General features: G+C 39.3%; 1 protein-coding gene across 11 annotated transcripts in view; it reads right to left on the minus strand.

Annotated features, from left to right (window-relative positions):
- Fat3 (FAT atypical cadherin 3) overlaps positions 1-26,043 on the minus strand; it is a 591,431-nt gene that overhangs the window by 473,277 nt on the left and 92,111 nt on the right. For all 11 annotated transcript variants that reach the window (XM_031346174.1, XM_031346182.1, XM_031346176.1 and 8 more), the window contains exon 2: positions 4,752-8,052. In XM_031346174.1, the coding sequence (XP_031202034.1) occupies positions 4,752-8,052 (3,301 nt within the window). The remainder of the gene's footprint in view (positions 1-4,751; positions 8,053-26,043) is intronic.

A 26,043-nucleotide genomic window follows, 5' to 3' on the forward strand; every position in this document is an offset into this window, starting at 1 on the left:
AAGAAACTAAAGCCCCTTCTTAAGGACAAAACTAGAACACTAAATTAAGTAAGTCCAGAAGGTCGCTGCCTTGATCTTGTGGACACACTGACCTCAGGACTCCAAAAAAAAAACAGATATGAGAAATAAATGTCTATTAAAGCCACCCATGGTTGTACGGGAGCTTTTTAGCAGAGCAGATTGAATAAGATAGGAGGCAAGTAATTCTCTGATTGTTGTAGAAAGTTAGTTATTATTTATGAATTTGGTCTAAAAACAAAACAAACTAATATCATCATGCATAGAAAAATAGAGAAGATGTATTTTCCTCTTTTGAGATTTTTACATTCTACTAAAGATAGAAAAATATGTGGTGTTAACAACAGAAGAGATACACACACACACAAACACACATGCAGGCAACACATACCCCTACATACACATGTGTGTATATACTTGCACATGGAAAGGCATATATAACATTCACAAATATATATATATATATATATATATATATATATATATATATATATACACATACACATGTGCCCAGGCATATATACATTTGTACAAATGATAATCATAAGAAGCATTTTAATAATTATACTGGTATATATAATGGAAAGTACATAATAGATTTTGGAAATGAAATATTTGCCAAATTTGCTCTGTATTCTAAAACATCTTTGAAATCAACTAGTTTAAATAATGTGTTATATAAAAATCCCAGCATAGCTTTAAAAATCCCAAATAATAAAAGAAGTGCTGAAGGAATCATCATCCCTGACCTCAACAGGTACTGCACAGCTACAGTGATATGATCAGCATGGTATTGGCACAAAATCAAGACACATAGATCAATGGTATCAAATTGAAGACTGAGACAAGAATCCGCACATCTATGAACACCTGATTTTGATAAAGAAGCCGAACTACACACTGGAAAAAAGACAACATCGCCAACAAACAGTGCTGGTCAAACTGGATGTCTGCAGGTAGAAGAATTCAAATAGACCAATATTTATCACCCTGTACAAAACTTATCCAAAACCTCAACACAACACTAGATACACTGTATCTGATAAAAAGTAGAAGAAAAGAAATAAAGAAAGAATGAAAGGGAGGATGGAAGGGAGGGAGGGAGAGAGAGAGAGAGAGAGAGAGAGAGAGAGAGAGAGAGAGAGAGAGAGAGAGAGAGAGAGGGAGAGAGAGGTGGGGAACATTCTTGAAATCAGCGACACAGGAAAAGACTTTCTGAATAGAACACCATTTCCACAGGCGCTAAGTCTAACAGTTAATGAATGGAGGCAATGAAGCTGAGAAGCTTCAGGATGGAAAAGGACACCATCATGCAGATAAAGTGGCAACCTACAGAATGGGAAAGATATTTGCCAACCTGATAAAGGGCTAAAGTTCAAAATGTATAAAGAATTAAAAAAACTAGATATTAAGAAAACAAATAACCCAATTAAAAATTGATACAAGTCTGAACAGACAACTCTCAAAAGCAGAAACTCAAATGGCCAAGAAACTTATAAATCTTCAACATACTTAGACATCAGGGAAATTAACATCAAAACTACTTTGAGATTTCCTCTTTCACCAGTCAGAATGTGTAAAATCAATAAAATAAATCACATATAGCTCATGCTGTGAAGGATTTTTAGTAATTCATCCCCTGAAACACTCATTCATTGCTGATAGAAGTCCAAAGTTGTATGACTAATTTGAAAATCAGTGTTGTGTTTCCTTAGGAAGATGAGAATTCATCTTCCTTAAAATATAGCTATATCACTGTTGTGAATATATTCAAAAGATGTTTCATCCTACCACAAAAATACTTGCTCAACCATGTTCACTGCGGCTCTATTTATAATAGCCAGAAATTAGAAACAATCTAGATGTCCCTTAACTTATGAATAGATAAAGAAATAATTTATATATATTTAATTTGTATTAATAATTTAATGCTACTCATCCATTAAAAAGGGAAATTCTTAGAAATGATACTAGAAAAAATTATCTTGAGTGAGATAATCAGATCCCAAAAGACAAATGCGGTATGTATTCACTTACAAGTAGATACTAGTTGTTAAGTCAGTGATAACATGGTAATAACTTATAAGCCACAGAGACTAGATGTTGAGTAAGGGACTTGGATGACATATAGATAATCTTAAGGGGGGAAAAACAGAATAGATAGTTATGGAAGGACAAGAAGGGGAACTGGAGTGGGAGGATCAAGTGGGGAGAGCGAGGAAAATAAGAATGATGGAGGGAATATGGGGAGAGACAGCTAAGATTAAGGGCTATTTGAGGGGTAGTATAGCAATCTAATACAACAGAAGCTTTGTAAAATATATACATACATGAAGGGAATCTGAATAAAATGACAAATAAAGGGGATTAAAGGTGCCAACTGGATATCTCTTATCACCAAATGAAGCTTCCAGGACTAGTGTTGGATTGCATCTAACTGAGTTGGTGGTCAAATGGGTCCCATAGGAACCTCCAAACAACCCAGGCTGTTGCTAAGGCTATAAGTTGCTTTTCACAAACTGAGAGGAAAGCACTCTTGTTGAAATCCCTTACACAACTCATTGGACATGGAGAAGCTCAGCTGGTGTTTACAGAGAATCTTCACCCTTACTGGCTGTTGATTTGGGCACCAGAAGGTACTTGGCACATGACAAAAGAAACCCATGAACACTTATCTAGGCACAAACACTTTGGTGTATGAAGGTGTTCTGCCTTCCAAGCTATGCTGATGGAAGGGTGGCATAAAGCTTGTGGAGTATCAAACCAATGTCTAATTTGACTTGATTCTGGATCTATGAGATGAAAACTGTACCCAGTATTGCTTGAATAGCCAGGAACAAAAGACTAGGTAGCCCAGGGCCCATGGGTAGAACCAAATATTACTGTTCTATTAAAAGAAAGGAGAAATAAAATGATTCCTTATGACTTTAAGTTTTACTAATAGATCAGTGTCTTGCTCAGCCTTTGTCAGAGAAGCTTTCTTCTGCAGCAGATGGGAAAAAAAAAACAGAGAGCTAGAGTTAAACAATATACAGAGAATAAGAGTCCTGGGAACATTCAGCCCTAAATGGTATGTCTCCACCAAATCTCTCCCCTTAATTCACAAGGACCCTTTAGAAGAGGAGGTGGAAATAGTGTTAACAGTCAGAAGGGATGAGGACACCAAAGAAACAAGGTCTTCCAAGCACAACATCACTGATGCATGTGTGAACTCACAGAGATGGAGGTGGCATGCACAGGGGTTGCAATGGTCTAAAGCAGAAGGGGTCCCAGAGTTAAAAGAAGAAGCGAACATATGCCCTCATTCCTAACCCAGAAGCTACCTACAATTAAGATCTACCTGTAAATTATAATTTAGTTTTCTTCAAAGGAGTCTCCCTGGGAAAACTAACTACTCTTAAGGTTAAGCCCCATGCCCCTCAGTAGATGGTCAACAGAAAGAGAACTCAGTTGCCTCTTTCAAGGTTCCTTGACTCATAATCTAATGTCAGAACGTTTTCTTTTCTTTTTATTCTTTTTAATCTCATTTTATTTTTTATTTTTTCTCTTTTATTATACTACAGGTCTTTTACATATGTGTTATGGCTTCCTGTGCTGTGTTTTTATAGGATTCCTGGTGTGTAGATGAGTGGCTCTGTGTATCTATATCTGTTCTTGGCATCTGTATTGTCTTGGGCTCTTTGCTGTTTGCTTACTTTGCTCTATTCTGATGTGTTTGTTTTTGTTTTATCTTATTTTATTTTATTATTATTTCTTAGAAGATTGTTAATTTTCTAAAGATTTATTTATTTATTTTATGTATAGGAGTACACCATTGCTCTCTTCTGACATACCAGAAGAGGGCATCAGATACAATTTCAGGTGGTTTTGAGCTACCATGTCGTTGCTGGGAATTGAACTCAGGACCTCTGGAAGAGCAGTCGGTGTTCTTAACTGCTGATCCATCTCTCCATCCTGACTATTTTCTAATGAGAGATAGAAAGGGTGTAGATTCAGATGGGTGGGGAGGTGGGGAGGTAGTGGGGTGGGGAGAACCTGGAGGAGAAGAAAGAAAAATCCTATAATTAAGATATATTTTAAAAATCCCATTTTCAACAAAAGAAAAAAGATAAAAGTAAACTATTAACATTCACAAAGGTTTTACAAACAACTCTTCATAAATAGAATTTGTGACATGATTGTTCTTTTATAGAAATGCCTTTTAGGTCATGTGTTGATGAGGCACACAGAGTATGAATACTCACTTATCAAGAGCTGGATGTACTGATTCAACATGAAAGACCAGGCAACTATTCCCTACAGCAAAGCTTTACCATAAAAGGAAAGATTCATATATAAGATGCATTCAAAAATCAATTTCATACTTCTAATTTTAAGCCAATTCAAATGCAATTACTGTATCAGGACCATCCATTTGGCTAGGGTCAGGAATACAATCACCAGGGGCAACAATGATGTTGCTTCTCCAAAGATAACCTCCTAACAGACATGCTGAGCAAGGAAAAACAACACAATGCAGATAGGAGAATCACTGGGCACTGTGACTGTGGCTGTGGCTGTGTAAACTGATCTACTTAGAAACAAAGTCATTCTAAGACATGGTTCATTCTCTGTGTCATTTCTACTCAAATGGAGACTTCCTCATCTGCTCCAATGCTCTGGTTCACACCTTCTCCAATGCTGCTAAGTAGAAAAGGTAAAAGTACACATTCAGCACAAAAGACCAAACTTACCACTCTCATCATCTATGTTGAACCTCCCAAGACCACTGCCATCTCTGATGGAGTACTGGATCTCTCCATCCCTACCAGAATCCTCATCATGGGCAGTCACCTGCAGGATGCTTGTTCCAATCCGTGAATTTTCTTTTACAGATCCAACAACAGCAAAGTCTGGGAAATAGGGTGTATGAAGGTTTTCATTGACATCAACCACCTCAACCTCAACAAAGGAAACTGATGACAGAGAGACAGGCCTCCCTTTGTCTTTGGCCCTGACTGTTAGGTTGTAGAATTGCTGCTTTTCATAGTCTAGCTCTTTGCTCAAGCGGATGGCACCACTTGCTTTGTCTATTTCAAATCTCCCATTATAATCATTGACCAATGAGTAACGTACTTGACCCCCCATTCCAAGGTCAGGATCCTGAGTCTCAAGCCAAGCAATGACTGTACCAACAGGAAGATCTTCAAGGACCTTCACGCTGTAGCTACTGGGGATAAAAGCTGGAGAGCAGTCATTGACATCATCCAGAAAGATCTTCAGAGTGACAACAGAAAACAGCTGCTGGCCACTTTCTGCTTTGTCCCTGGCTTCTATTTTCAAAGAATAGTTGGCTTTGGATTCTCTGTCCAATTGATCAGCTATATAAACAATCCCAGTTGAGCTATTGATGATAAACTGGTGTGTGTCTGTCAAGACTGAGTACATTACCTCACCATTAGAACCCAGGTCATTGTCTCTCGCTTCCACTTGAATAATCTCCGTGCCAATACTTGAACTTTCAAGAATGCTGACTGAGTAGCTATCCTGAAGAAACATTGGGCTATTGTCATTAGCATCCTCCACATTGACAGTCAGCAATCGCCAGGATGATTTCTGTGGCTTTCCAAGGTCATAGATGGTTATGTTGAGGACATAAAGGTCAGTATGCTCTCTGTCCATGGGCATGAGGACTTTAAGTTGTCCAGTCTCCATATCAATATTAAAGCAGCTGTCTGTATTTCCATCTGATATTGTAAATAGCACTTTCCCATTGAAGCCAGAGTCAGCATCATATGCTTTAATCTTCAGGATGTTTGTTCCAACTGGCATATCCTCCTTTACAGCCACATCAGAGGGAAAAGACTTGTCAAAATGCGGTCCTTGCCTATTAATTGAATAAAAGTCAAGGAATCCATCTTCTAGATTCAGTTTCCCATTAGCTTTTGCTTTAATGAGTAGTTTCTCTGCCAATTTCTGAGCCACACGAGTTTCTCTGCAACTGAAGCTCTTTGAAGACACTTTCCCATGGAGGACTGAGATGTTAATGGCCATGGGGTCTGCGAAGTTCTCACCATCAGTAGCTGTGATTCTGAGGGCAAAATTGCCATTTTTAATGCCAGAATTCATCAGTGACTTCTTAAGCTGCAAAACACCAGAGTCTGGGTTTAAATAAAAAAATCCAAGTTCATTTCCAGAAATGATTTTGTACTTTACAAGTTCAAGTTCATCAATATCAATAGCAGAGATGGCTGTGATGTGACCCCCAACAGGAAAGTCATATGAAATAACTCCCTGGCAAGCCACTTTTTCAAAGAGAGGGCTGTTGTCATTGACATTTCCCACCCGAATGGTCACATTCACTTCACTTTCATGGCGGTATGGGGAGCCCCAGTCAGAGGCTCTCACAATGAATCTATATGTCTCTGGGGAGGATTCAAAATCTAACTCTTCAGTTGTGCTGATCACCCCTGTGAATTGATTAATGGCAAATGGTAAAGGGTTCAGGCTGGCGATGCTGTAGGTGATGTAGCCATTTTCCCCTTTATCCTTATCAGAGGCGGACACAGTCAGAACATTTGTACCAACAGGAACACTCTCATTCACAAAAGTCTCATACAGTGTCTCCTGGAATTCTGGGGTGTGGTCATTGGCATCTTCAATCCCAATGGTGACTTGGGCTTTTGCTTCTCCTTCCTTGTCTGACACTTCCAGCTTATAAACTTCCTTCTTCACTGTATTCAAGGGCTGTGCTGTTACAATCAGACCTGACCGAGGATTAATTTTGAAGTACTCTGCATCCTTACCAGGCAATAGTTTGTATTCCACATCCAGTGGCTCAGGATTTACCTTGACTATGGCCACCATGACACCAGGAGGGGAAAATTCACTTATACTGACTTCATAGACATCTTTTTCAAACCTCACTGGGATGTTGTCTCTCCTGGGGTTGGTAATGTGGACTGTCTTTAATTCTGAAAACTTCTGAGGTGACCCTTTGTCTTTTGCTTGAAGAGTGAGGTTATAGCCATAGGAGAAGCTTTCCCAGTCCACCTGCCTTCTCTCCTTGACTTTATACTCATTCATCCACTTTCCTTCTTTAGCCAGGAAGAACTGCTCTAAAGGATCTCCATCCACAATAGAAACAGATTCAATCTCTCCATTGGCCCCCTCATCCAGGTCATCAACTGTCACTACTGCATATGTTGGCTCCTTGTCCAGTGAGAAAGGGGTGTGAGTGACCACATGAATAATTGGAGCATGTTCATTTATGCGTTCAATGTGAACATAAAGCTTTGCAGTACTGCTCACTCCATTATTGCCATAGAGTTTCATTCCCCGGTCCACTGCTAAGATTTCTAGATCGTATCTGTTCTTTTCATCATAATTTAGTCGTCCACTTAAAGAGATAACACCACTTGTAGGGTGAACTGAGAAAAGATCAACTTTGTTTTTGAAGTAGTAGTAGAATTCTCCATTGGAACCGATGTCTGCATCTGTAGCCGTAACCTGGGCAACACTAGTCCTGAGGGGTGTGCTTTCTGCAATGGTGACGGAATAGGTGGTAGGTGAAAAAAGAGGCCTCAAGTCATTCATGTCTAAAACCTGGATGCTCACTTTGGTCCATGCTTCCAAGTCTTCTCCTCTGACTGAACCTTTCACGATTAATAAATAATTGTCTTGGATTTCTCTGTTCAATATGGCAGAATTACCACCTTTAGTTCTTATCCTGAGAAAGCAGAAATCTGCAATGATGACCTCCTCAGCTTTGAAAAATCCTTCCTCATCACCAGACACTATTCTGTACTTGATATCCCAGGACAGGTCTATTAAGGTTATGCCCATTCTGCTCTGGCTGTTGACATAGGTCCGCGCTGCCGAGTTCTCATACACTGTAGCATTATAGGTGGCATGTGTGAAGTGGAAGCCCAGAGGTGCTGTCCCTGGCAGCCCCTGGGAGACAGTGGCAAACAGTTTCAGGAGCAGGAGGATGAGGCAAGAAGAAGGTCTTGTGCCCATACAGTGTCCCATAGTCACACTCATCACATGTCCGTCCTGGAAGGAAATACAGAGAAAAGATATAGATTAATTCAGAAGAAAGTGAAAAAAAGTGCGTTTTGAAGGCTGAAAATCTTTTCATTAAAGCATCAATACAAAAATTATAACATTTACTGCTACTAGAAAGTACTCAAAGTCATTAGAATTTAACCTTATCTTGATTGAACTTCCTTAAGTGACACTTTCCCATTACTGTCGGGATTGGTTTGGGGCACCAAATTTATATGTTAGAGGTTAACTTAGAAATGTGTAATTGGAGACCTTAAATGCATTTAACTTTAACCTACAGTAGCCTTTTATACAACTATATGAGAAAGTTTGTTAGATATATCATTACAGCATAGTTCCAAGTTTCAAAAGAAAAACTCTAAAGACACTAAGAGACTATCAATAGAAAGTTAAATAATTTAGAGTACATTGTTAAAACTATGATATAGCAATGTAAATGATGGGAAGAGGTGTATACTTTCAGATACATAAAGATGAAGAGCTAAGGTAAGATGAGGTGCCCAGGATGCATCTGAGAGTATTTTAATTAAATATTGACTCAGACAGTTGCATCTTCAGCTTTAAAATTAGACTCTGTGGGGTATTCAAAGATCATTTCACGCCGAGCAGTGGTGGTGCATGACTTTAATCCCAGCACTTGGGAGGCAGAGACAGGTGGATTTCTGAGTTCGAGGCCAGCCTGGTCTACAGAGTGAGTTCCAGGACAGCCAATGATATACAAAGAAACCCTGTCTCGAAAAAATAAATAAATAAATAAAACAAAAAAACAAAAAACAAAAGCAAAGATCATTTCACTTCCTACCTCTGTCATTGAATGTGGCTCCCCAATGGTTACCTAATGTCTTTTATACAATTATAATCTTGTAAAGATCTGCTTGAAGGTGTCACTGTCTTCTATTCTCTTTACTGAAAATCTGATCAAAATGAGTGGACAGTTGAGTGTCAAGAGGAGGAATAAGGTTTAGTCTGATGAGCACAGGCGACAGTCTGTCAAGGCTCTGCATCATCTAAGCAACATTGCTCAGTGACAATACATCACAGAAGGAGGGTGACAGCACTTTCCCAAAAGTATGTAAGGAATCACGAGAGTTACCTCCAGCTACTTTCATCAGTGAATACCAAATTTTATCAGTCTCCATAGTTTTTTGACTATCCAGATTAAAAGACAAAATTATTTTCCTCTTTTTAACCAGTGAGCTATGTCAAATACTTGTGGGAAGAAGCCATTTATAAGGAGCAGCCAAATCAGGTTATCTTGATGCTTGTATTTTCAGAGTCCCTAAGAATGAGCTATTCTTTCAAGTAGCACTGTTAGGTCCCTGACAGTCTCCTACAGGATGTGCCAAAATAGAAATGTGAATGCAAGATGCAGGGTGCAAGATGATCTCACTGTGCTATATGTTAAGAAACACTTATGCTTATTAGTTTTCATTATGTGTAGGTATGTGTGTTTACATGTATGTGCACAGGAGGACAGGTGACCCTGGAGGCTAAGATGGCCAATTCTTTGAAACTGAAGTTGCAGATAGTAGTGAGCTGTGTGATGCAGGTCCTCTACATGAATAGCAAATGATCTTAACCATTGATCATTCTCTCGAGTCTCCCACTGTTCTGCGTTTAATACTGAACAATAGGTACCATTTTACCTGATCACATATTAGGAAATGGACTCTAAATAAGTTAGCCTATTTGGTTGAGCCTCTGATCCACTCAGTGTTGCCAGGTAGATGTGGCCCAGCGTACCCTCTGATTCTTGGCTTTTTAATGTATCTAGTGTGTGTGCTCTTCAACTGCACCTTCATTGTTGCTAAACCATCATCTATAAGCCATCATCTTGATACATAGATGACGTGATTTACTTCCACTGAACTAGTCAGTAAAGATTATTGATGAAAATGCATAGACCCATCCAGTACCTCTAATTCTTCATCTACTTTCTGGCTTCATATTACTGGTGTTATGATAAATTAAAAACCCAACTAAAATTTAACATTTTAAAGCATTACAGATAATTTTTGTAGCATATAAAATAATTTTAAATTCAAAAGTGGCAAAGCACATATTGTTATTTTAGCTTTTTTTTTTTTTTTGCTTCGTTTTAGGTAAGACCATCAAACTTCCTTTACCTAGTGGCAGAGAATGAGTTTGAACTCAGTCTTTCTTCCCAGATCACTAGGTTTTCCCACTTCATTTCAGCTTGGTTCCAATGAGGCAAAACTCTGGGTCTACACAGACTGGTTTCCTGTTGAGATACTGCTGCCTTGCTACTGTTGCCAACTGAGAGGTCTAGAAAATGCTGAATAGCTGGGAGCAAGTTCAATACAGAGATCTCAGTATCCTAGGCAACACAGACCACAATAGTGAGAAGCAGAAAGAACTATTTTTTTTAGTTTTTATAAAAAAATAGTTAAGTTTTTAATTTTACATGCAGTGTCTCTGATTGTCATCAGGAAATGTCTCATAGGCTAAGAACATAAACAAGAGCTGTGCCCTTACTCAGAGAGTCAGGAATAAGGCCAGGAGTGTGGCAGCCAGCAAGGCTAGTCAGTAAGTTTCAAGAAGCAGACTGTTTGGCTCCTGGGCATTTCAGAGGTATCTTGACTTGTATTTTGTGTTGTACACACACCTAAATTCTGAGTGTGGTAGCCTTGTCTCTAGCAATCACACACTGAAATCTGCAGAAGCTTTAATGATATTCTGTGTACATAGATGGACCTTCTTGTCATTCTCTGAAGATGATTAAAACCAGTGGAGGTGCTGCCTTCAACCTCACCATGACCACCCTGGTTACTTCTCTGGTATAGTCCTTCCTCGGAGCAGACAATTACTTTTAAGTGATCCTCTGTATGTCCCAGGGCTGGTCACCTGTACAACGCACCTGTATGAATCCTCCAAAGCAAAGAATGTTGTCAAGATGTGAAACCGACTGTTCAAATTAACTAATCAAAATTGATGCTTTCCAAAATTGAGCTGTTCTTTCAGCAACCTCACTGCTACTTTTCCTCTCTTGTCAATGAGAACGAGTGGTCTTAACGTAAAAACAAAACAAAGCAAAAAAGAAACCCACTAAGCAAGAGTATTTTTGTCAGCTTCAGCTGTCAAACCCACAATATCTCATATGACAGTTTTATATGTGGTTTTGAGAAAAGAAAACTAAAGCTGCAACTGGCACAAATGCTGCCTGGCAGTCTTCCTCGAAGGTTTGAGAAAGACAAGAGTGTTAAAAGCTACAAAGTTGGTCCAATTGCAGTGTAAACACTACAAGAAAACCCTAGCTTCTGTTTTACCATGCCAAGATAACAGTTTCTATTACTTTCAGAAAGGTATTGGCCATTCCAAATGGAATCCAAAGCTGTTTGTGTAGCGATGATAGCTATGATGTCTTCAATGCCCTGTGCATTGATTTATTCTACAGCTTCTGGATTATTTTGAAGAAAGAAGCTATTTCTGAACTCCAGAGCCCATTTTCTACAACTTAGTAACATAATCAATATTTTTATACAATCTCTACAGAGATCACTGAGTTCTCAATCTCGGAGGCATTTGTCTTTCAGAGGGAGTGCTGGCATGCCTCCCAGACAGCTTTTTCACTAGGAACATGGGTCTCAGTGTAGGACTCTGATGGAGCATGCAGCTCTGTCTTTAGAGGGGATGAATAAATGCTAGAGACCTTGGGGCAGGGTCAGTACTGACTGGGGCAGCTTTGACCAAGTCAATACTCTGGGATGAGTTTATAACCTGGTCATATTGCTGTCTGCACCCTAAAAACTCTCCTCTTTTGGTTGTCTCTAAACAGTAACAAGCCACAAGAAGAAATATTCTATTTAAGACCTCTCTGGTCCTGAGTTACACATGTTGACAGTGTATGTTTTCCAGGAAAATCTCAAAATGTACATTGTACAAAACTGTGGAACATATAGAAAAGTCAACACATACGCATCTTCCCCTACAGATTCTCTTGGGGAAGATGTGTGCTGTTCTACCTGTTTCGACCTGACCAGTCACCAATCAGATATTCATTGTGGCAAAGTTTTCACCAACAAAAGGCTCTTTAAGTTACAGAAAATACCCTTTGACATATGACCTGGGTTTTAAACTGAGCTCTATTACTAGATGAGCAAACATGAACAATTTATTTAACTTAACAGTTTTTTGGTTTCTTCTATTAATTAAAAACTCTAAAGTATTCATCTTCTGGTAGAGTAAGTATATAAGTTTAACCAGCCACTATATACTAAGGTCAATTTTAGAGAATAGAACTCCTGAGTCACTGGAGGCGATCCATGATCTACTCCTTTCTTCTCCAACAGTAAAAGGCACACTCAAGTCAAAGGAAAGGATTTCTCACCCCGGTCCAAGTCAATGAAGACTAGTGACCACAAAAGCCTATCCCAATGATTAGAAAAAGTTTAGTCAGATTTTATGAGTATTAAGTCTCAGTTTTCTTGTTTACAAAATCAAGTTCATAACACACCCTACAGCTGCTCTCAATGTTGAACAGTAGGTGAGTATAGTGTTGCACACATCATCCCAAACTTGGAAGGTGGAGAAAAGGATATTGTTTGGAGGCTGGCCTGAACTACATAGAGAGCTTAAGGCCAATTTACACTGTAGAGCAAAAGCCTATCTCAATGAATAAACAAACAACATAAAATTCCATAAATACTCACTGACTTTGTAATTACTAAGATATTCAGAAGCAATAACACAAAAAATGAAAATCGTGAACAAAAATGGTTTGCCCTTTGGTGAGGGACGTCTCTCATGTGAAAACTATCATTCACAAAGCCCAGATTCACTTTAGTGGTAAAGCCAGCATCCCAGAAGCATCCTCTGTGGGTATTATCAGTCACAGGCTCCCGCCACAGCTTGGCTATGCATTCCTCCACCCATGTAATAAACTTTCAAACTCAGGACAGGACAGTTGTATTCGAGAGCTCCTCTCAGCCCTGGTACTTAATTTCAGAGGGATTCAAGTTAAATCTCCCTTTGTGGTCACAAGCTCCAGGAAACCAGCTCATCTCTGTCTCTTCAGTAGCCTGTTCAATGTTTCTTGGTTGCTTGGCACTGCTCTGAACTCTGGGTTCCTGAAATCCGTTACACACGTCCTGCACAACATACGGGGGAATAAAGCTGTATTTTATGCCTCATGCTAAAGACTGCCTAAAAAGAAAAGGAATGGTTATGTGTGTGTGTACATATATCAGCAAAAAACACAGCACCTAGATATACTTTGGTCACCTTAGTGGTAGTATTATCTTTTTTATGTATTAGTTTTTAAAGTGTCACTCAGAGTACATACTGGACCGAGAACAGGCTTGGGAAAACGCTGGTCCACCTTTTCACCTTCTTTGGGAGCCTGACAAAGTGTCTTATACCTCATATATATCATACTGGATATGATAGTAGCTACTTGGATCACAAATCATTAATGTGATATTGCTATCACAGATCATATGATGATATAGAACCAAAGCCATTTAAATTTAAAGTCACTGAAGGTCACATTCAAAAGTGTCTTAAAATGAACTAGCTCAACACTGTCGTTTTACCACTAAAGAAAGACAGCAACTTTCTCATACTATGGAGAGAATCATATGGTTCCCCAGTCACGGGGCTGAAAGGGACCTTAGATCGCCAGCGTGAACATGACTCCATGATGCTCTGCCGTCTCTTCTCAGGTCTGTCATGCAGGTCTACTTTACACGCACTTACTTTAGCCTCATAGTTTTGAACTACCTCAGCAGTTTCTAGTGCACACCAGAGCTCTCCTTGGTCTGTCAGAACGCAGATTACTGGGCTCTTTTCCTGAGCTTCCGACTATTGGCTTAGGGCCAGTAGATCTAGAAATTTAAAGTTCTAACAAGTTCCCAGGGGGTCGGTCCCATGAGGCCCACTTGGAGAGCTTCTGCTCAGCAGGCTGAACTTTGGTCACCTTAGTGGTAGTATTATCTTTTTTACGTATTAGTTTTTAAAAGAGGCTTGGGAAAATGCTGGTCCACCTTTTCACCTTCTCTGAGAGTCTGACAAAGGGTCTTAAAAAGGCACAGATTTAATATAGTGAAACTGAACTGGTCTAGATGCAACAGAATTCTACTTCAAGCTCCAATGGGAAGAGCAAAGTGAACCTGCTACTCCTGTCTCCGCAGGTTTAGCTTGCCATGCAGTCTTTACCAATTACACGCATCACGTCTACGTAGGACTACTGGTTGTTTCCATTTCCTAGGAATTTGTATGATGCTTTCTGATACCATGGAAACTAAGGAAGTATGTGTGTGCATGTGTATGGGGGATGTGATTATATTAAAATAAAAAAAAAACTAAAAATGAACATGAGATAAGTCATCAATGTTGTTTAGAAAACTTATGGAAACAGTGGCTGGGCATAAGTAAAGAGATTTAAATTAAAGTCAGGCAGTAGTAGCACAGACCTTTAGTCCCACCGTTCAAGTAGACAGAGACAAGTAAGTGGATCTCTGTGAATTCGAGGTCAGCCTGGATTACACAGTGAGTTCCAGGACAGTCAGGGGTACACAGTGAAATCCTGTCTCAAAAACTTTACAAAGAAATACAGAAAGTGATTGAAATTAGAATTCTTTGCTGCCTTTAAGTTGCCTCCAAATAAAACTTTTTCTTCCAGTGCTGTTAGACATATATGAAATATTCTCTTACATTGCTCTCTCTGGATGAAGCACGCTACAGGTTATAGAGTCTGAGGTCTCCAGAAGTCCCATGTCATACAGTCAGTACACAGTAAGTACAGTCATACCCCTTCAGCTGAGATGTATTCTGAGAAACACAGTCATGAGATGTGGCACCTAAGGATGTTGCTGGCTCACAGGGTGTGCTGCTCAGCTGCACACTTTATAAGTAGTAGAGTATATTCTAAAGCAATAACAAAAAGTACAGAACAGCAAATACATAGCCCAGAATCATGGACATTTATTAGCACCCCTCTAACTGTGACAGCAAATGCATAGCACGGGATCACAGACACTTACTAACAACACCCCCCAACTCTCTTATGCTTCATATCAGCCTGTGCTATCCTTTAACCCCTCTTGCAGGGCATGTCTGCTTATCCCTGAGTCACCACAGCCTATGATAACTGCAATGTTGCCAGGTGACAGGAATTGGTTAGTACCATTCTAACCTTATAAGAGCATTGTATTTTAGTGGACACAATCCCTCAGTGATCAAACATTGGTTTACATGACTAGTTATTTTATGTACTGTAAACATATACCATGTGAATTATGATTCACACACACACACACACACACACACACACCTGCAGTGTGGACAGCAGAGTGTTGTAGAGCACAGCTGGGGAAGGAGTGATGGATGGAGAGCTCTGGGTGGCATAGAAGGTTGAAGGTTTTATTCTTTAGGCTTCTATGCTGGATGAGTTCTCAAGTTCTAATTTTCACTAACCTTAGCATTATGTCCCAAGAAACTGCACCAGTACTCATTCCCACCACGTTAGCTCCATGGTTCTAATGATTTCTTTGTTCTAATCCCATGATCAGGTAGCAAGCACCGAATATACACTATTCTTCCAGATGACATAGAAGAAGCAGCTTGGTGAAGAACCCATTAATCTCAAAATTATCTATTTTTACTCAGCCAAAAGCCAAGTCAAAATTATGCTCAATTACTTGGAGATGTTAAACAAAATGCCAGTTTTCTATTTTCTCCACTTGGCTCTCTCAAGTGCCCACCTGAGAACTGTGCTAAGAACTAGAATATGCAATTCCCTAGGATTGCATCACTCCTTACACTGTATAACATGAAGAGAGAAATCCCAAAGCCCGCAGTTGATTTTGCCAACTATCCAAAGACTTTATCATTTTCTTATTAATAATGTAAATTCTAACTTGCTGCCATTATTGTAAAACATTTTGTTGCCTCAGAGTGACCTCCCAGATAAAGCCAGTCAGTATTAAGCATGAATCATTCTGGTTCGTTCAGAAGAAAGTGGTCACACAGGCCCGGGTTATGATTACTCTCCTTTTGTTCTCACCAGTTGCAGGAAATGTTTCCATAGAACACTGGTTAATGTCAAGTAACATTTCTTCAGTAAATTCTTCAAATTCAGGGGTAATTCAACCCTGGGGTTATCAGAAGTAAAGATTAGCATCTTGTTCAAGGCTTTTAGAAAAGACTTCTCCTTCTGGAGAAAGAAATTCATCATAGTAGAAAAACATGTATAGAGAAAATATCATTTGTTCCTGTGCTTGGCTATCTGAGAAAAAGGTTCAGAAAAAAAAATCCACTTTCGGGTTTCCTTTGGCAGCCTCTCACACAGAAAGCAAAGGGTAAACATCTTAGCATTCTCTTAGACTCAAGTTTAAGACAACAAGCCAAACAAATGCTTACACAATGCCACCATTTACTTTGTGATAACTGTCTAATAGAGAGGAGCCAACGTGTTGTAATAGAACGACCATTTTTTAAAATAGTATTAATTTCAGTAGTTGTAGGGGCAAATGCAGCTGAGATGGAGGGTGTTCTTTGGTAATACCCAGATTCTGACACAGTGGATATTGCTGTTCCATTCTGTCACTGCTACTCTTCATAAAGTCTGCATGTCTTTGAAAACCCATTCCAACTGCCACTCCCTGAAAGAACTGGTCCTTGTTTGAGGGAAAGACTATGTGATCAGTAATATTGGGAATCAGGAACAGGAATATGAGGGGAACTGGTACCCAGCAGGGCCTTCTTTCCTATGAAGAAAGGAAGTTCTGAGGGGCTGGAGGAAAGGAGATAGGAGCATGTGTTTATCAGGCCCAAGTGAAGAAAGGGGGTGTTGTGTGTCCCTTTCTAGAAGAACTATCATCAGAGATGTAATAACTGACTGGCAGCCTAAAGTTGTAGAGGATTTGATAATAGTAACTCAATTTTGAATCTTTCCAGAGTTACACATGGACCAGGTCTCCTCCTGGACAGAGGCGACCACAGACGCAAGTGGTCTTGCTTGAATATACTTGTCCATTTAGCCAAATGTTTACACCAGAATATAATGCAAAGCATAGGTCTCCTATGGTAGATAAACAACATGAAGTCATTGTTAAATTAATCCAATGACACAAGAGATTCTATAACATGATGCCAAGATTTATGTGGCCCTGTGAGGGTTGAGAAGGGGTGGATAGGGAGGAACTAAGAAATAACATATCAGGACATGGAGAAGACTATTTCTGTGTGAAATGAGACATGGGAGAGATGACCAAACAGCTTAACACACAGAAAGATGAGAGCACTGTGGGCAAGTTGATCTCAATAACCAGAAGCAAGGGGGATTAATTAGAGATATACACAAAGAAATGTTCCCAGGGTTAAACCAGCTTGTATGTGGACATAGAAACAGCATCTAGAAACCTGCTGATTATGCAGGTACATCAAAATGGTCTCATCTTGTTATCGCTGACAAATGTGCTTCAGTAAAAGGCCAAATGTAATTTTGGGTTCTTTCCCATCCTCCACATCAAAGCTCCTGGTGACTGATGGGTTCTGCTGTTGTTGAAAACAATCCTCACTGCTCAAGAACCGAGTGAATGATTTAGCATTGTGTCCCAAACACAATCATCATCATCATCATCATCATCAACAACAACAACAACAAAACTTCAGTTACCCAAGAATACCTTGTTTTTCTTCTTCCCACTCCTGATATCATTTTTGAAAATAAAAGCCAGGTATGGGAATGTATTCTAATGTAGCGATTTATGAAGTAAATGAAAGAAGAACACAAGTTCAAAGCCAGGCCCTAGGGTGGAGCAGATCAAACCTCAGGCAGAACAAGAAGGAAAATATTATGGTGCCAGGCCAAAGGAGAGCAGCAGCCATCATCTTCAACACTCTCACTAGCCTATGTATCTGCCTAACCCCTCTAAATCATTTCTGCTATTCCCAGTTGGTCACAGGCCTAACCCTAAGGATATCTCAACTACTAGGTCAGCTGGCCTCCTCTCAAAACCTTTTAGAAGCTTCCAGAACAACAAAGTCCAAAGCTGTCTATGTTGCTGAGAGGGTTGCAGGAACTCTTTTCCTAGTCTTGGGAACTATTTCAAACAGTTCAAACTGGTTTTGTTGGTGTGTTTCACATCTTTCTGAGTTTACTTCTCTTCCTTTTTCCACGTTTCCACCATGAAAACTCAGGTACCCTGAAATCACAGGCAAGTTTCTCTGCCTCTCAGGACTAGCTATGACACCCCTATTGTATACCCTCCAAATAATTTCTTTGTAGTACTTGCTATCATTCTGAACATTATCTTAATTAAGCTGTTAGTATTATCCAACTTAACTATAAATTACACAAAGAATGAGTCTCTCTCCAAGGGCTGTCACTTTCATCCAAACTGAACACTTTCTACCCATGGTAGGTAAGTACTCAATACATTTATAGTGTCTCATAATTCATAATTCAGGTAAATATAAGAGCAGTTTTTATTAATTTAAGAACAAATTTCTCCTGGGAAACTTACTTTCTGTAAGAATTGGGTGATATTTATAAACCTTTTGTTGCTGGCCAAGGGAAGTAGGACACAGATAACATTATGGAGCCCATAATGGGCTAGCCCCCAAAGCTAAGTATACAGGCCAGAAACACATGATTAGAGGAAGTGGTGCCATGAATTGAGAAGGACAGATTGAACCATGGAGAAACCACATTTCCCTTGATAAAGAGTATGCCATCACCGAGAGGTTTCCTGAAGATGGTCAGTTCTGGGAGTGTGGTGCTTTGAATGGGGCTCCCTTTTGTTACTGATGAGATGCTTGCCGTCTCCAGCAAGTTAACCTGATGGGTTCTGTACTCCCTGCTCACAGCAGAGAATAAAAGAACCTCCTGCTGCTGCTGGTAGACCATTTGACCTCATTTCTCCACAAAGCATTCACATGCAGCAAGACCATCAGTCACCCTGACAGTTAGAATCCCCGTTTGCTCCCCACAACTAGCATTCTGTAGTCCTTGCCCAACCTCAGTTGGATCTCGATCTTTACAGAAGCATTTATTCTGCCAACAAAATCAAGACCTTGGAAGATTGATCTTTCCAGGTCATCACAAGGTTGTGTCTCCAGAGGTTTGCTTAATTTTCTCTGCATGTCTATGAAGACTGTAGCCTCCAAGTCTCTGGGCAGTCACACTTATCCATAGCCCTGGAGGCTGATTTAATTCTGCAGTTTAGTTCACAGGCCAGAGACCGTCAAGCTGTGTCCCGGATGGAGGTCCGCGGAAAAACTCCACAATTCTACCCAAAGCTACAATAACCTAAACACATGAAAACAACCCTTATGATCAACAGCTGCTGAGAAGGAAGTGGGATTGTTGCTCTGGCAAGCTTTTCGCCTCATAGACTCATTTGACAAAGTTAAAGAGTTTTCTTCTGAGTCCACCCCTGAGTATATGTAGTTAAAAACACAAGTATACACTTTACTGCTAATTATGTATTACAAATAAAGAGTTTACACAAGCATATGTAAACTGTGAGGGGGCGAATCCACAGCAGATGTTTAGGGACAGCTGTACAGGAAGGCTGACACGAATGGAGATGGAATTTATTTTAAGCTCCCGCAAGAGTGAGAGCAGGTTTGTTTAACCTTTTACCAAACTCATTTCCCAAGGGGTGCAGATTTTAATGCTCCCTTAGAATAGATTTCTATTTTGTTTAACATGCCTCCCGTTTCCTCTTTTTCCCCACCTCACTCCAGAAAGGAGCCCTAGTGATTTGACCACTTTGAGCAAATGTCACTCAGACATTACAAATATAAGCTCAGAAGCTTGCTTTTCAATGTCTGTGTGCTATTAGCAAATCCTAGGAGACATGAGTAAATGATATAAATTTAGAAAGAGAAAAGTCTGTGTACCAAACACTTCAAGGTCTAAGCCTCAAGAACCCACCAGGCTTCATACACTATTGTTTGTTTGAAAGAACTGCCACATTCCACATCAAAGAGAGAAAGGTCATCTCTCAGCATCCCTTGGACAACAATGTCACCCTTCAGTTATTCACATTACAAACTGCAAGATTAGTGAGAAGTTACTTAAACCAAATATCATTGAGCATATATTTGAGCAAAAATCTTTTGACGCACATGTATGTACTCTGCAAGAATAAATACTAGGCATTCAAGAAGTATGCAAACTGAAAAATAATAATAGATAATACAGCTGAGGTGCTCTTTAGCTTGCTGCATCACTTGAACCTATTGCTTTGTGATATAAAGACCTAATGGTGATGTGTCTAGTGTCAGAGATGGAAAGAAAAGGACTCATGGGCACTGCAGAGCAGTATCTTGGCCTCGAGTGTAAAATGACTGTGCTGGGAGCTGAGATGATACTGTACAGCATATGAACAAGTCCCAGACTAAGAATAAGAGGTTGCAATAATACAGCATTTCAAAGTGATTTTCTCGGAGTTGAAGGAGCGTGCTCATTGACCAGATAAAATCCACGTGGTTTGCAAACTCTGTAAGGGCTTCTTAAGAGTCTGTATGTCTCTCAGAAATCCTCAAGAAACATTATCTGTTAATTAAATTGTCTGGTTTTATTATAAGATAGGGTTTTTTTTGTTATTTCATTCTAGTTTTTTAAAAAAATATGACAAAATTTCACTTCTCTTCTGAGCCATCATAATACTGATCTCTTGCTAAGTAATCATGAAGCAAACCAAATAAATTGTTTGTGTAATTTATGACATGAAAGACATTTAGGATATGTAACCATACTCCTCAATCAACCTGAGGCTTTGATTTAAGGAGAAAATTTAAAATGACTCATTTTTTAACTACTTCTCCTTCACATTCCATTTTAGATGATGACATCTGTTTGACATAATACCCCCTTGTTTTCTTCATAAGACCATTAACTTTACTTACAAAAGTCAGCATACATATGCTGACTCAACATTACCAAACTCTATATACTATATCCTCTATAAAAGAGGATAATATGGCCATTTTGATGTTTTGTATGTTTTATCTACTATTATATTTTAATAGGTTTATATACAAACATATATACAAATTCTTCTTCAGGATGGTGCTTTTAAACATTTTGTGTACACTTATGTACTTACATCTCCCAGAACATCTGAGCTTGTAGGCAAAGCCTTAATTTTTCTTTTAGAAGAGGATAAGAGTGAGCAGTTATTACAGAATATGTAATTTCAAGAATTACAGAACCCCATGGAAACTTACAATAACTGTAATACAATATCTTCTGTCCATCATCAAACTGATTTAACTTAGAAAAAAAGGCACAATAAACCAGTTAACTTAAATGAGAAGCCAAAGAGTAGAACCTTCAATTTGAAATAATTTGAGATATTTTAGAAGCATTCAGTACATGTGGATGTGAAGGAGACATGTCCCTGATTATTTTAAACAAAAATGAATGGTTAGGTCCCAAAGTAAGTCAACAAAAAATAAAACTCTCGTGATGAACGATGCATGTTATGAAACTGTACATACTTTAAGGGAGCAAATGACAGACAGGTGTAGGGCCAATCTCACCGCTGAGCACACTAGATGCTGATGGTGTCTAATATATGCAGAGTTCGTTGTGATCATGATAATCCATGTCCCTTCTGGATAAGAATTTCCTCAGGTGCAATCTGTGATGAGTACAGGTGGCACTCCCTCCAGCCTGACATTTCTCTCAAAAGTCTAATTTAATTGTGGATGAATCTTATCTGAGTCAGCTCTCTGCTGACAGAAGAAGAGAGCTCGGAGCAGGCTTCATGGTACTGTCCAGAGGCTGTTTCAAGGTCTGTCAGTAATTGAGGCAGATGTCTTTCTCCTTAAGGTAGAATTTCCACATTTTACCATGAGTAGAATTATGAACTCTGTAAGAATGGAAACATCCGCATGCTATGTTACAGGGATCGCTCCTTGATCTATGGGATTCTCTGTAATCCCTCTAAAGATAAGTAAAATTAAAATATACAGAATGAAATTCTAGGCACTATTTTCACCCTGTGATGACAAAAATATAATGGATTCTTAAAAAGCCATAAGGTATAATGTTGCTACACTTGATTATATTAAAATTACTCATAATTTAATGATTTACTAAATACAATGGTGCTACTCTACCCAAATTCCTATTCCTCCTTCCTTTTACTCCTTCCCCACGAGAAGAAAAGTTATTGGGTAAGTACTGGAATAGTGGCCAGCTGCCTTGATTGTGTCAATCCACTCCCTCCTCAATTCTCTTGACAATTGGAATCTAGGTAACTAAGAACAGGATGGAAACTTCTTTGTCTTGGATGGCAATGTCGGGGAGAAGGCATAGTTACTGAAGCACTTTGGGAAGAAATTTAGCTCTTTCAAGTATGGAACAACCCAGTATCTAAGCCTCTAAAGGTGCCTTACATCTGCCTGAGTGGAGAGAAGATACATGTAACTTAAGGGACATTTACGCAGCCAGGCTTAGAAATACTTGCCTGCATCCCAGCTGCTCAGGAGGCTGGGAAAAAAGGATCCAGGTTTAAGACCCTCCTCAGCTTCAGAAATGAGTTCAAGATCAGCCTGATCAATTGAGTAAGATTCTATCTCAAGTCAAAAAGAGGTCTGTGGATGAAGCTTAGTGACAGAGAAGTTGCCTCAGGTGTACAGGCCCTTGGTTCAATCCCCAACAGTAGAGGATAGAAGAAGGTACATATTAGGCAGAAGTGGGATGTGTAATCATCTTCCCAAGATTAGAATGTAAAAGACATTTCTATGGTTTCCTAGTAGTTTTTGATGTTTCAAAAACAGAATGTAGAAGATCTAGATGTCAGGATTTAGAGCTTCATCTTTCCAGAAAACAGGAAAAGCAAAGGAAAACTCACAAAGATTGCAGAGATGTCCATACCAACTCATTGTACCTTTCTCCTACCATAGACCGAGGCTAGCCATGGTTTCCTTGAATTTGATTCTCTTACTTCTAGACTCTCACTGATCTCAGGCAATCAGATCTTTCAATTAATGCATAAATAACATGACTTGTGGTTTGATGGGGATATAAAACACACATCAGTCACTTTTACAGTAAGTAGCTGTTGCTTCATAAAGAATGCTGCTTGTTTTGAATGAGCTTTCCAACGTGCTTGTTAGAAAATGGTAGTGTTGGTAGGTAAGGCCTGGCAAGAATCTACTAATTAGCCCCACCTTCCTAAATGGATGAAAATGAGTCTCTCTGGAATGAATGAATTCTCAAAGAAGCAGGGTCATGTTGCTCACTTACACTCGTACCTTTATATTCTGTCATGTGTCAATGACACAGTGTGTTAAATAGGCACCATGTCCTTGAACTTCTCAGGGGCCACAATTATGAGCCACATAAATTGTACAAGTTACCCAATCAGTAGTGTGCAATTCCCACAAGAGAAAAAAACTAAAATGACATCAGACCAAGGGTGCCAAAGCCTAGAAACTACAGAAACATACTGCTAGACAATCGAATGGCTTTCAGACAGCCACCAACCCCATTCCTGTATGGAGATCTTTTAATGTATGTATCTGATCTTCTGTTCAATTGCTTTTTAGCGCCATGTTATTACTGTATTATGCCAGTGTGATACCTATGTTTTCAGCATGTCTTTGGAACTATTAACTGTATAAAACAATTATATCTTTCCCACTAAATACCAGGTAAAGATCAACCTGTGAGCATTTGAAGGAAGAAAACAGCAGAAAACACTAATAGCTCTATAGAGTGAACAGAACATATGGCAGCAACCTGTCAATGAGAAGACCCTGCGTACTATTTATCAAATGCTCCTGAAAAGCCAGAATGGTAATCATATATTGTACATGTATTGTTTTCTTTTGTTGTCACAGTAGCTTATGAAGCACCATTATGTGCACTTAGCGGGTGGTGAGACTGAGGTTGGAGAGTTTAAGCTCTTGGCCCACATTGTGTCTCTTCATATCTATTAAAGCTGCAGCTCCAACATGGTATGTCTGCTTACTTGCCTAGCCTCTTGGCACAGCACTAAACTCCCATCTGAAGTGCTCACATGGGCAAAGATCATCCTGATGACTGATGGCAAGATTTTGGTTCTAGATCCAGAGAGAGCAAAGGACATCAACCCCCATGTGTGAGCAAGGGTGGGGTCTATCCAACAAAGAATTGGTGACATGAATTAAACCAGAGAAGGTGAAGCAAGTGATGGGCATCATTTGCATCTGAATAGGTACAGAGTTTATCTTGGAGGCAATTTTGGAAGCTTCCCAGACACATTTACCTTTGTAATGCCCAAGCAACCCCTGGAATAGAAAGGTTGCTTTAGGGATGCATCAGTTTCTCATAAATAGGATGGAAGATCCATATTGTAAAGGCCAGCTTCCCATTCAGTTTCCCATTGTTTTCTGTCTCTTCTGTGTTGGCCACTCACTGAGCCTAAAGCAAGGGAGCTGGGGATTTCTTGGTCCCTAATGTAGAATAGGAACAAGGCTTTAGTTTTACAGCCCCCTTTGTTACAAGGTCAGCTGCTTCTAAAGCTCTGGTGACAGACATTTTAATAAGGGAGACTTTATGGCTGAAATAACAGTGCTCACCTGCCCTGGGGAATGATGGCCACTTGTCTAGCCCATAGCCTTTATTCTGTTAAACAAACTACAACATGACCTGCCTGAAGAGAAAATATTTATTCAGATCAAAGAAAGGACTTTAATATCAGAAAGTGGTTTGGATGGAATTCTCATGTAGAAGGAAAAGAGAAGAAAACAGACTTCATGCAAACCACTGCCCATTCAGCCTGGGACAGCAGCCCTCCCGTAGGGCTGAGGTAATGTGGAGTATGTGAGATCTCTCTCACATCTCGAAGACAAGCTAAAACCTCATTCCAAACAACAGTCCCTACTATGTGTTTTATTAAACACAACAAGGCATTTAACTTTAGAACTAAATATGTTAATATTTACAGAGTTGTGCACAGCATTCAATGATAATATTTTAGAGTCTATAAATATAACTGTATAAGCTGCACATACAGATACACACAAACACACAGGCATATACATAAGCACACACACATACACACAGTGTTGTTTTTAGTGTATCCAGCAAGAAATGCTTTTCATTGCTCCATTACTATAATTTACAAATTGAAGTCAATGAAAACTCATTAAAATGTTTTACGTTACTTAACATTTCCTGCATTTATCAGATATTTGAAGTTAATATTGTCAATAATAAACAGTTTAGACGTTTGTGAGACATAATAACAACATTAATATGAATCTTTATGCATACTATATTCAGGGTTCTATTGCCTACCTTTGCCCCTTACCCAGTGGCCTGCCTTAGAATTTATCATAAATCAAGCTACATGGTGAGCTGGCGTGAAGTTAGGTTTGAAGCTTGGAAATGTGAATTGCCCTTTTGGTTCTCTTTTTTTACATAATATTTTTATTGATTATTTGGGAATTTCACATCATGAATACTAATCAGAGATATTTCCCACCTCTCAAAATTTCATCCCTGTACTCTTATGACCTTTCTTCCTCCACCCCACAAGTAAAGGAGGAGGAGAAGGAGGAGGAGAAGGAAGAGGAAGAGGAAAAGGAGGAGAAGGAAGAGGAGGAGGAGGAGGAGGAGAAGAGGAAAAGGAGAAAACAAGACTAATTTGTGTTGCCCATGTACTCATCGGGACATGGTTTTAAACTCCAGGTGGTCAGCCCCTTAAACAAAACTGAGTTCTTCCATGCCTACCACCTCACCAGAAGTCATTGATTGTGGAGAGCTACACTTTGCTACAATTTTTAATAATTCTCTTTTGTGGCTTTCTGTCTGGATGGTTATTGGGCAGGGAGGTGCAAGAGGTTGTTACATAAACCTTTTATGTCCATCATCCTTAGCTGAGAGACTGCAGTCATGTACACCACAGCAAAAGTAGCTTCCTTGTCCCATATAGTTTTGACACTAGGAAAAATGTTCAAGTATGATTTTGTTCCTCTTCACCTGTCTCAGAAGATCTGGGACAAGAAAAT

This window comes from Mastomys coucha, unplaced genomic scaffold, assembly GCF_008632895.1.
Source record: "Mastomys coucha isolate ucsf_1 unplaced genomic scaffold, UCSF_Mcou_1 pScaffold23, whole genome shotgun sequence".
Classification (NCBI taxonomy): Eukaryota; Metazoa; Chordata; class Mammalia; order Rodentia; family Muridae; genus Mastomys; species Mastomys coucha.